General features: G+C 31.1%; 1 protein-coding gene across 1 annotated transcript in view; it reads left to right on the top strand.

Annotated features, from left to right (window-relative positions):
- Nucleotides 1-11,070, top strand: part of LOC147077650 (uncharacterized) — a 72,461-nt gene extending 61,391 nt beyond the window's left edge. The window contains exons 3-8 of the mRNA XM_085960579.1: nt 2,534-2,608; nt 3,090-3,181; nt 4,463-4,661; nt 6,997-7,151; nt 7,326-7,550; nt 10,634-11,070. Coding sequence (XP_085816705.1) covers nt 2,555-2,608; nt 3,090-3,181; nt 4,463-4,661; nt 6,997-7,151; nt 7,326-7,401 — 576 coding nt within the window. The 5' untranslated portion in view covers nt 2,534-2,554 and the 3' untranslated portion in view covers nt 7,402-7,550; nt 10,634-11,070. The remainder of the gene's footprint in view (nt 1-2,533; nt 2,609-3,089; nt 3,182-4,462; nt 4,662-6,996; nt 7,152-7,325; nt 7,551-10,633) is intronic.
- The last annotated feature ends 2,334 nt before the right edge of the window (nt 11,071-13,404 follow it).

The raw sequence follows: 13,404 nt of genomic DNA, 5'->3' as shown, positions 1-13,404 counted from the left end.
CTTGAAGTGGTTAGTAGAATGGTTTATTTATACAAATTTTATATAGTTTTGATTTTAACTAGGTAGATAAATGATATTTTAAAAACTCTTTTGTATAAAAAAATACAATTAAAGGCACAGTGTTATTTATACGATCATTGCCCATACCAAACCAATATAATAATTAACTATTTTGAAATAGCAAATTATCTGTAATAAATATTGTAATATGATACGAACTTACTGAATGAATAAACTTATGACTTATGACTCATAAGGTCATAAGTTATGAGTTTAAATATTGTAGTATATTGTTGAATAGTAAAGTTATTTATAACCGTTATTTATTACCTTCTAAAATATATAATTTATATTTTTTGTAATTACATAATATAAAGCGCATTATTTCAAAACCCCTAAAATGATTTTAGGTTGTTTTTAGAAAAGTGAGGAAATCTATCTATTTAATCTGTGAACTTTATATATTTATTATCGAATTCGAACATTCTAAAGAGTATTTTGATGGGTTTTGAAATGTATCCTAATTTTTATATCATACGTATTGACTGCTTTTGGCGTTCTTTAATGTTCAATCTTTGGCCATCATAAAATTATAGGTTACAAAATATCCATCTAAATACATATCTCACTCAAAATTGTTCAAAAATCGTTTTAGAGGGATTTGAAACTAGGCACTTCATATATATATTTTATTTAAGATATATTATGTCGTATATTTTCCGTCACAAATATATTTTTTGACCATGAGTCCGACCAGTTTCGTATTAAGCTTAATATATTATGTAAATTAAGTGATTTTAATTACTGTTAAATAATTCACCAACCGGAATACATTATTTTTGCGAAACATCGATAATCTTGGGAATTTTACGAACCGGAGCTACGCTACGGTGCACTTCGATCTGCCTCAAGTCCTGCTTTCCTGACAGTTTTATGTTCTTTTAATAATTGTGTGATCGATCATAAGGACATACAATATCTTTGCACTAAACCATCGTATGATCTTAAAATACCCATGATAGAACTCCATTTTTTATTGTCTGGTGTGCTATTTTTTTCTATGAAACAATAGCTCAAAAAACATACAACATACTATTTTGAGTTGGTGTGTTATACCATGACATGATATGTCGTATATTTTCCGACACAAACATATTTTTTTTTACCATGATTCCGACAAGTTTCGTATTAAATTAACTAATTTTAATTACTGTTAAAAAATTCAGAAACCGCAATACATTATTTTTATGAAACAAAGCGCTATCTCGAGTATTTTACGAACCGGAGCTGCACTCCGGTCCGCTTCAAGTCCTGCTTTCTTGGCAGTTCTAGGTGATCTTGATCGTAATATAATTACTTATCTTATTAAGAAGTTCCCATGAAATACCTCAATTTTTTACTTCGAAATAAATACGGTATTTACCAAAGGAATATGTATAAAACTATCGTAATATATTCTTGGGTTTTCACCGTGTCTCCTTCTTCCTTCTTTACTCGACGTTTCGGGCTCGTTGCAGAAGCCATTATCAAGAGATATGTTTTATGATGAAATGTAGTGTAGGTATATGAATGTGAATGGCCTCTGCAACGAGCCCGAAACGTCGAGTAAAGAAGGAAGAAGGAGACACGGTGAAAACCCAAGTACATATTATGTATAAAACTATCTGCACAAATTGTTAGGTCATATTATTATTGTTATGAATAAAATACTTACTAAATGAAAATTAACACTAGAGTAGAAGTGAGCTTTCATCCCCGCAATGCCGTAATGTAGGTACTGGATTCAAAACATTATTCAGAAAAATTATTATAAAAATAAATCTGTATGCCATTATTATTATGGCAATATAATATCTACTAAATATTACATGGAAAATAAAAATTACCTCGTTAGATATTGTCCGTTTAATCATCAACCTAGTGATTTTGGTAACAAAGAGCATTGTTGCCAACTGTCATTGACAAAAACATACCAGATGGGATACGAAAACAAGCTATTTGGTAGGAAAAACATAAGATTTTGAGAAAATAAAATTTCAATACATTTTTTTGCTGACCGAAAAAAAGTGTAAAAATTGAAAAAAATGGGAATACGTGGTAAAATCACACCACATTTTCCCAGCAACTCATTTCAAAATTGACAAGCAATAGTTAATTAATTAATCTAACAACCTACGATAAGTAATACCAGAGAGTGGAATCTCCGATAATCGTCATTGTGTTGTTTTATTTCTCAAGTACCAACTGACCTTCATTTTAGTATCTGAATAAATAAATTCAAACTCCAGCTTATTTTCGGCACATTTAATGCTGTTAAAGGCATCAAATAGCTAATAAAAACGCCATAAGCTGGATGCATTTTTGCTATCGAAGAATTCTAGACCTGGCAAGAAAAACGATTATTTGGCAATGACCCAGCGTTGATTTATTCGGACAATTTTATTGTGTACTAGACTGTATACCAATATTGCATACAATATAGGTACTGCGTGTATTGAGATAAACTGATGTTACCTACGGATTTTTTTTACAGCGCGCTGATCCTCCACATCCTATGGTTGGCCACGGTTCGCATAATTCCGAAAAATATCCGACGCCAGGACAAAAAGTAGGTACCTACATAGTAAGAAAATATTGAGATTAAAGGTATGATGCTTACGATTTAGAAAAATATATAAAATAATAAAAATGCTTTTTTGTATACCCACCTAAAAATAAATTAGAAACTGGTCTCTTTTTGGACTTTTAAGTTTTTTTTCTCAGTTTCAATCGGAAAGAGATGACTGAATACTATACGGTCTCCAATTTTATTAGATTCAATATGAACATTTATTAAATTTTCATATATGAATCTAATAAGATATAATCTAATAAAATTGGAGACCGTATAGTATACGGTCATCTCTTTCGGATAGAAAGTTCACGGCGAACTGTACCACGGTAAAATGTTTTACGTACAATTTACATGTAACCAAAATACATATGTGGCGAAGATTCCTCCTCATTATATGGGATAAACTCTACTAGGCCTACACAATGTACATATAAATAGATTTCGTATATTTATTTTGGTCTTACTTTCATTTCAGGAACCGAAGAAGGGAACACACAAGTCTGTTTGTCCTAATTATACCATAAATGCCGACTTAACGAAACCTGAAATAAAAATTGAATATTTAAGGTAATTAAATATTATCGTAATTATAATAATAATCATTATTTTTCAAGAAGTTCACTAAAATATTTTTTTTATTTTTTTTACACATAATAGTGAAATCGACATGACGTATGTCGTACGTAACGTGTTGCTAAAGAGTTACATATTTTATTAAATTTAAGTTTTTTTTACCATGTCCGATCCTCAGAAAATGGCATCCACAGAGTGGAGGTTTGTGTTGATAAGAGTTTTATTTTACGAGAAATGGATGTAAACCACTTGCTCAACCAATTTTATTAGGTCCATATTTTGACTCCAAACGCACATTATATGACGATATGTGTATTTGCCAGACCCAGAATTCAAATCTAGGATGCACGACATTATAGGCCGACGCATTAGCCGCCATAATATAGTGGTTTGTCTTTATTGTCACAATACCGAAGTGCAAAAATATATAAATATAATGCATTTCTGATATAACGCAACACTACTAATAACACTAAAATAAAAAACATCGTATTTCGACAATGAATTATTGACAGTTAATAGGTACCATGAAAGATATATAGATTATTTATTTATTTATTTGAAAAAGACACGTTAAGTACATAACAAATTATTTATTCAGGACGTTCACAACATGACATTTAGAATAAAAATTACAAGTAATCAGTTCGGAAAATCAGAAAAAACAAAGTGGAGGAAAAAAAAAGCAAAAATAGTTTTATACAAAAGAAATAAAATTTAAAAAAAAAACAACAATGATTCAAAAAGTACAAATTAAACAATAAAATAGAATTTAAAAAACAGAATATATAATGGATCGCCAAAAATATCTACATATCTAGGGAGTGCATTGAACAACCGCACAGCCCTCGCTATTGGTGCCTGGTGAGCCTGATATGAGGAAACAGCTTTCACCCAAAATAGGTCATGGCTGCGACCTAACTACTTTAATCTATAATACTAATTAGTACCTAGTACTTACTACCTAGGTACTTTAATCTATCCTAAGTCTTTGAGAGAACTTCAATAATATAAATAATTACCAATATATTTTACCAAATTAATGAATGAATGTAAGTAATTTAAAAAAAAACAGTATTATTTTACGTTTTTCTTAAATCTGACAGTAGGTACCTATTTCAATTATAAAAATATTATTCACTGTTAATATTTCAGATTATTTCATATATGTTTTAATTAAAACACTTTTAATTTAATTTTAACATCCTCTCCCGGCGCCTTAAAATTTATAAACATAATAAATAAAATAAATATGTTGTTTTTTTGTTATGACAGAACACTGATGAAAAAAGTATTGGATTCAAAGTTATTTCCCAAACCAACACCCCTTATTCAAGAATTGTGGGAGTGTCTATTCGAAATGATGAACAGCGATATAACGCAATATCATTTTCTGGCATTTGTTTACACAGTAAGAGCGAGTTCTCTCCTAACCATTTATAACAAGGATCTCAACTTTTGCAGTTCAAAACAGGTTAATAAATAATTAATTATTGAATTAATACTACTGACCGAGTTGGTGGAATTTGAATTTAAGTTCAAATTGATTTGAGTTTTTTACTCCATTTGTCATGTTTGCGTCTTCAGAAACTATGTGCACTCACCTATGGCAAATACGCACTGATGACGAATACCTACATTTAAGTGTTGTTTATAATTCTGTGTTTAGATGGAAAAACATGATATGTCAGTTTTTTTGGCAAATTTACTTATTGACTCTAATCCATTGACTTTAGACCCAAATCAATAAGATCTCCAAGATATCAAAATATGGTAGATCTTAATAGGTCTATTAGTTGAATCAATATGTGATTTGTTCATTGTTTGAATATTTTTCGAAGTTTAAAATAGCTCTCCTCAACAATTTAGAATAACGGACATATCATGTTTTGTCATCTAACCACAGAATTTATATATCAATTACAATAAAATAAGGTACATACCTTATTGCCTAAGGCCTAAACAAATGATAACCTGGTATAAAAACATTTATTTAACATTTAGATTTTGTAAGTGTTCGTAAAAACCGGTAGTAAATACCTTATAATACTATTGGTAGGTACATACATTTTATTGGTAAGCATTACTAATTGTACTATTATAAAAACATTACATATATTATTACTTTCGACAACTTTTCTATAGGTATTAATTATAAAGTCGTGTACCGTTTGTTCAAGATATTTTAGTTATTCCAGTTTATTGGTTCAAATTTAATCATAAAATTCTTCCAATTCTGTTAATTATTACTTAATTGTAAAATTATAGATAGGTTTGATATAGAAAAGTTTGTGTTATCTTGTATAAAAACAGTAAATATTAAATTCAATCTTATTTACTAAAATAAATAATATTTATATCAACCACAGATTAATACATGTTTAATATTTTATATACATATTATGTAGAATGTAGACTTTTAAAAAAGGTGTGACTGTCACTGTTGAGAGAAAACCTGAAACGTCAATATTCAATATTGCGATTATGTACCCACCAAAATTAGATTTGATATAAATAAAAAGGTTTTCAAGAGATAAAAATCTAAGTTATTTTTTATAAAAATCAATGTTACCAAACGAATAATAATATAAAATAGCTTAAAACTATGAATTTATTATATTGTAATAACAAGGTCGAATCCTTCAATTAATATACATTTCGTAAAATAAATTAATCGTTTATTTTAATATTTTCAAATACGTATTTTTTATTGATTAAAACTCTTTAAAATGTAAATTCTCATGTCGTATCTTTCCGTTAGATGCCTCTGCTAGGTTGAGTATTCACTATAACACATGATTGAAATTGCCTTCACTAACAACGTCAGAAGGATCAATATTGTATTAATAAAAATATGTGCGAGATCGTTGGTCAAATCTAAAATTAAGAATATCGGAGTTGGTATTTTAATTCTGTAGTAAGATAACAATACCCAATATGTCCGTTTTTTTTAGCAAATTGAGTTATGTATACCACCAGACTTGTATAGGTGAGATCTACAAGCTGTCAAAATATGGTATGTCTATATCTTACATGTTCGGAGAAATAAGCTGTGTCAAAATGTGATTTGTCCATTATTTGAATTTCTTAAGATGGAAAACCATAATATGTCAGGACGTGACTTATTTTGGCTTCCTATATTTTTACACTTTTATCCCAGATAAAAAGGCAATTTATGACATGTATGATAATATATCATATCTAGTCACCATTTTTGTTATTCTCAATTCGGCAGAATACGATATGTCTCTATGCATGTACTCACTACCCTGTAAAGCTACCCACAACGGAAGAGGCTCCAGAGTTTAACGAGTTAGAAGATTTAGATCCAACCAGTGGTGACTTTTAATGTAAAACAATTGTAAACTTTGTGTCTTTCGCGTTATACAATATGATTTTTATTACAATAATATGTTTGTCAGAACATGCAGTCTTCTTTCTTTTTTTTTTTAAAAAACCTTAAAAAACAACTTAAAAATACAATAAACAACTATGTAACTTGATCAATTGCCACGATATATCATGTTTTGCCACCTGGATTAGATGGTAAAATATGATATGTCATGAAAGCCTGGAAATATTTGGAAAATTTCACCATTTTTTCGATAGATACCTTAATTTAAAAAAATATCCCTCTGTAAACACATATTTTACACACATCTAACAATAAAGTAAGGCTTTCAAAATTAAAACTCTGATTTTTCCGAGCCCGTCAAAGTTTAAAATTACTCTCCTGAACAATTTAGAAAAAAGGACATATTGGGGATTGCCATCTTACTACAGAACTATGCATTTGTATTCCTTTCCAGCTTATTGATGCAGCATTGGAGTTCCATGAAACTGGTCAAAATGAAGTAATGCAGAAATCCCAAAGAGTATTCACGGTATATATGAATATGGCAGAGATATTAATACCCGTGCAGCACTTTCTATCGCAGGATGTAAGAACATCGACCCACCGAAAGTAAGTAAAAATTATTAAGTGATTTCATCATCATAAAACGAACGTTTGTAGGTATACTTCATGTTAAGAAAACATTTTCTTTTCTTTAAAATAACACTTTTAAAGATCAAGAAAGCTTCTTAAATACTGAAGCCGCTAAATATGTCTGATTCTCAACAAAATCTTTACTTACAGTTTAATGCTACTTGTTGCCCTGACAATGGATTGGTATATCACTTTAAACAAATGTGGCAAATATTTGGTCGCCTAATGCCATGTTGCCTGCAGAAAGTGGCATACAAGCTGTACAAATCCGAATGCACCCTCGAGCGAGGCCACGGGATTGTTCTCACTACTGGACTTCTTGAAATGTTTTTAGAAGTATTCGGATTAAATTTCGATGATACTCTGATGTATTTGGTAATTAAAGATCTTTCTTATTATTTATTTCTTCTTCAATGAACAATACAAAAGACTTATGAATAATGAATATCAATATAAATTATGAATATCTTGAACCTGCACGTCCTCGCGCCCTTTCTATCTCCATGCCAGTAGCGATCACCCTTCTCTCAAGGCAATATAGATCTCTTTTCTATTTACATATTATACGGTAGCCATATTTTTTTATGAATACGTGCCTTAACCCTTAAATGCATAGTTGCATAGCATCAAACTCTAATTATTGTTTATATTTTTTTCTGTGTATGAATATCTGAAAATAACCATGCAGTTCTCTGAAGTGGACAAAGTTTGTTAACAAAATAGAGAGTTTTTTTCATTCACATGTGCTTCTATTAAGTTATAATAATATAAAACATTAAATTTGATGGATTATAAAAGTAATAATATGTACATATCTACAATTAAGTGCAATCATGCATTCATTAACGGTTAATTACACACATAAGTAAATAATCTTAAAATACCCAATATTAACATTACACACGTAAATAATTTTGCTTTATTTAGACCATGGGTGGCCAACCTTTTCAGCAGCAGGGCCAGATTCTAAAAATTAGATATCCTACCGGGCCGCACAACCGATTTTTTTATTATACAAAACAAAAAAGGCAACATATTTTTAATATTAATAAAATAAAACAAAAATGAGAATCAAAAATATTTATTAAATAAGACTTTTTTTAAATAATAAAAAATAAACAGAATAATAAATTTTAGTGAGAAGTTTGATTTTGTGTGGTAGAACTAAGTGCATTAATATCGATATCAAGTGAGGTTGTTTCTACACGCAAACAGTTTTCCAAATTCACATCAGTGATTCGTATTCTCACTCGGGATTTGATATGCTTCATCCGAGTGTTTCCAAATAGCGAAGTCATCATTAGAGCATATTATTTGTAAAATGTATGATATTTCTCCTCGTCCAAATATGTTTTGTAAAACTCTCCCAAACCAACCTGATGGAATTTCTCCTTTAACTGTTCATCGCAACATATTTCACAATATTCCATTTATAAATTTCCCGGTATTAAATTCACGTCTACGGAGAATGGCGTTGCAAATGCAGCAAAAACCACACGGTGTTTTTTAAAATCTTGAGCCAATATCGAATCTCAATTTGCGAAATAAGCACAACTAGCGGCAGCATTTGATATTATTTTTATTTTCTCACTGCTACACGGGCCACAAGTTGATACCCAGTGGGCCGTGGGTTGGCCACCCATGATTTAGAATGGTGTTTGTTAGGATTCGCATCCAATTTCGTATAAGCAAAAAAACTTAAAAAGTGTCTGTCAAACTGTGTCGCAAGATAGAACGGTTAGAAAAGTTAAACATTCACAGCTTGATTGTTTCCCAGAGATGGATGATTCAACAGACATGTCTTTGTCCGGTGATTGTTTGTCCAGTACAAATCTTGCAATCGATTTTTAAATAACTTCCCGACTAGCTATACATTTGAAACTTTTAGAATATATCAGAACACGATGCCAATGCATTCTTTTAATAATTTTAGCCATCTTTGAGCAGAATTGAATTCATTTTCAGTTAATTCTGTTTTGTATGGAAAGTTATTTCAGAAAAATCCCTAAAAAGTAAAAGACTATTATTGGTTGCTAAGGTGATGGTCCTAGCAACTAAATTATTAATATATACGTGCGTTACTATTGAAATCAAAATGATATTTCAGTATTTTATATTTGTTTGTTTTTTATTTACTTCATATCAAGTACAAGTTTAAGCATATTGAACAGAAAATTTAAAAACGTTGTATATAAAAAGTTCTTTTTATCTTGTAATTATTTTTTAAATATTTTCCATTACTTGATTATCAAATGTATGAGTGTGACATCAATCCTTTGGCTGACACTTGATATTAATAGTTGAAAAAAACTTACTAGATTTGAAAAACTATCCTATGCACACAGCTTCATTATCTGAGCTAGAGTTTTCAGCATTTTGCGTTTCGCTTAAGAATCAATATCCTTGATTAAGTACTAGAGTCATTAAGTTTATGTTACATTTTGGACCGTCGTATCTTAGAAAGTAGTTTTTGAGAAACCTACTTTGAAATGAAACGAAATCCATAAAATCTCATTTAGGTATGGTCCCAATATTTAAGCTCGATTTGATATAAAAAAAAATAGTTTCAAGTTATACACATTTATATTTTTTTATAAAAATCGATGTTTTTTTTAATAAATATAAAAAAATATTAAATCTATGAATTAGTGAAACATCTAAACCGTAAAAAATTAAAACTTTTAATAAAAATAACCATAAAAATAATGTAATAATAATGTTACCTATGCTACAAATATGTAACAAATTCACATTTATTTTAAAATTGTAAATTTATCTTTGACTTCTTTAATGTTTTCAGATACGAAATTGTAAATTTTCAAAAAAAAAAAAACTCAAATTGCAAGCTTCGTATTTTTCCGCCAAGTTCTCTTGTCGGCATAAGGATCCCCAATAAAGTATGATATTCGATAGAATAAACGTTTTAATAGCCCCATATCAATCAAAACTAGAATAAAGGAGGGCCGCTTATTGAAGTGCCGCTGGCTTATTTCTATACACTTACTTATATTATCACAAAATAAATTATATTATTATTTCTTGTTGTTTTTATTTTATTTTGGCCAACAATAATAAATTCATTTCATAGGCAACGGAACAAGTCTACTGTCAAACTTTCGTTTGTATACAGCTGATTAATTTGCAGCTAACTTCATACTCTCAATTAATTTCGTAACTGCATTCAATTTCACTCTCTACCAAACGTTCCAAAAGAAGTATTACTTCAAAAATCTTCTTCTCCAGTGTGCCGTCAGGTAAAAAAGTTTCACAAACACTGACACACCGGTGTCGCGACACAATGATACAAGGGCGTAGAGGTCATACACATAAGGCTGTGTATCAATCAATTTTATAAAATTCCGATTTTATTAAAAATTTTACTTCACGTGGCAACCCAAAAAAAAAAAATATAAATCATTGGTTTTCAGTTTATTCAAATGTACCTTTTTAATTTTCAGACGTTTAATATACTTGCTACACCTAATATTCAAAACTGCTGTTGCGATGAACGGAAGAAGATTCTGCAGAGCATAGTGGCATCTAGCCTTGTACTCATAGATCAAAAAGTGGATGAGCTAATTGATGAAAAATACCACTGCTGAGACAACATCTTATTCTTTATTTCAATAAATAATGCCCATGGGTCGTATGCATGATATTCCCATATACTTTATAGGCTAAATACTGCTCATTTGTATGCATGAGTGCAAATGTAATCCGTTGGTTAACGACGTCACGATATGACGCCATAATGTGTCATGGCTAGGGATTCCAATCCCGGGATCCCGAATCCCGGGATCCCGGGATCCCAAGCTATTTTCGATACCTATGAATCCCGGGATTGATAAACATAATCCCGGGATTTCGGGATTGATTTTTTTATCAATTTTTATGGAAAATAAAATAAAAGCTAAAATAAAACAGAAAAAATACTTTTAATAAAAAATAACTACATTAGAAATAAACTGAGTTTGAATGAAGTTTGATTTATACCCATGTGTAGGTTGCCGATTCATTTTATTTTTTCACATGAATTATTAAAAATGAGAAAGATTGGAAAAAAACAATGCTTCGCACTTTTAACAAAGTAATTCTACCATGATATCATACGTTTTACGGCAGTTTCATATTTGGCTGACTAATTAGATTGATGATGCGGAAAGGCCATAAGTACGCCATGATTATTTGCTTTACTATTTTAAATCTCGCTAATTCATTCATTATGTCTTTACTATCAGAAACAGCAATCTCATATTAAATTCACATTATTATTTATATTACAATATTATTTACTCCTTTAAACTTGTGTATTTCCAAGATTGAACGTATACAATACTAACAATAAATGTCTTAAATAGTATAAATTATACTAGATTTATTTTTGACCGATTTTATCAATGTTATTTGTAAATATAAAAAAATTATATTAACAATGGAAAAAAATGCCAATCCCGGGACCAGTCCCGGGATCCCGGGATTGTCAAATTGTAATCCCGAAATCCCGGGATCAGAATTTTGGCTCGGGATTGGATTCCCTAGTCATGGCTTCCATATAATGGCAAACTTATAAAATTTCATTCCCCAATCATTAATTTAAAATGTTGAAATTGTAAATGTGTCTTAAAGTGTGCGAACGGTACCATATAAATTTAATAATTATAAATTAATAATTATTATGAACTTTAATTAATAATTTCGCTGGTTTGCAGGTAAAACTCATTATGTGCACTTTTGGCCAAAATGAGTTTTTACGATATCTATTGCTGGAAAAAGTCACTGTGACGATAACTATCCTATTAACGGGAAAAAAACTGGGGAAGAAGTCATTATCAGTACTTATTTAAGATTTATGTTCAGAAAAAAGCCATTCCCGCACATAATGATTTTTTCCAGTGTATTATCTGTGGTTTGCATTGTCGATAACTATCATTTTGTGCCAACTATATGTTACTGGTTGATTTTTTTACAAGATGAGAATAAATGATACTTATACTAATAATCAGAATGATGTTGTCAATAAGTTTAATGTCAAATACTGCCTGGACGTTAAAAATATTATGCATTTCAAATGGACCAATTATTACAGCTTTGGCTGGATTAAGCGAAGCTGGATCATTCAGAAACAATGACCGAACAAGGAAAAAAGTCCAGCCAATAAAACTAGTCAGGCAAACATGAAACTGCTTATCGATCACATGAAGAGTTTCCCTTTGTGGACCAGCCGCGTACGATACAGTTAACTATAGAATTCTGCTGAGTAAACTTTACATTTATAACCTCCTGAATGATTTCAAAATAACAGGAGTGATTGAAAAGCTTCTGGCCAACGAAGATTCTTTGTAACACTAGACTGAAAACGCAGCCGTTGGAGACAACAACGGAATGGCCTTCACAAGGTACCGTCTTGGCACCCATACTGTTCAACGTTTATACTAATGACCAGCAAATCGGAGTCAACACAAAATATTTCCTCTATGCAGATGATCTAGCCGTGTTATACCAAAGCAATAGATTTGAAATGATTGAGAAACAGCTTAAAGATACATTAAGCGAGTTAAAGACATACTACGACCTCAATCAACTTAGGCCAAAACCAGGTAAAACACGGGTAGCAGCGTTCCATCTCCAAAACATGGACGCAGGAAAATTGCTTGATGTCGTTTGGGATGGGGTGCATGTATAACCCACAAACAGCCGACAAATACCTGGGAATCACCTTAGATCGGACGCTGTCCTATAAGCAACACTACATTAATACTAAAATGAAGACAGCAGCAAAGAACAGTATCTTGAGAAAGCTGAGCAGTAATACGTAGGGAGCTCAACTACATAAACTCAGGGTCTCAGCCCTTGCACTATGCACCTCGGTAGCCGAGTATGCCTGTCCTGTGTGGCACATGTCTGCGCACATGAGACATATGGACTGCGCTTAACGAAACCTGCCGGATCGTGATGGGGTGCTTGAAATCCACGCCTGTCACTAAAGTTCACGTGCTTTCAGGAATGGCCCCCCCTTCTAATCCGACTCCAAGCTACAGCCCGAGTTGAAAAACAAATGGAAAACCCTAAACAGATTGAGAACCATGGTGGGGCGCACCCGAGACAATATGGTGAATTGGGGGTTCTCTGATGACCCAACCTGCGAGTGTGGTGAAATGCAAAGCATGGAGCACCTATTTTTATGCAAGCCTCCCCACTAAGCTGCAACTTGATTAACTAAGACAATCTG

Source organism: Rhyacophila brunnea, unplaced genomic scaffold (genome assembly GCF_057557595.1).
Source record: "Rhyacophila brunnea isolate RB1 unplaced genomic scaffold, BYU_Rbru_1.0 scaffold_12, whole genome shotgun sequence".
In the NCBI taxonomy this organism is placed as follows: Eukaryota; Metazoa; Arthropoda; class Insecta; order Trichoptera; family Rhyacophilidae; genus Rhyacophila; species Rhyacophila brunnea.
The sequence above is the reverse complement of the archived record's forward strand: the minus strand, read 5'-3'. Positions and strand labels throughout refer to the sequence as shown.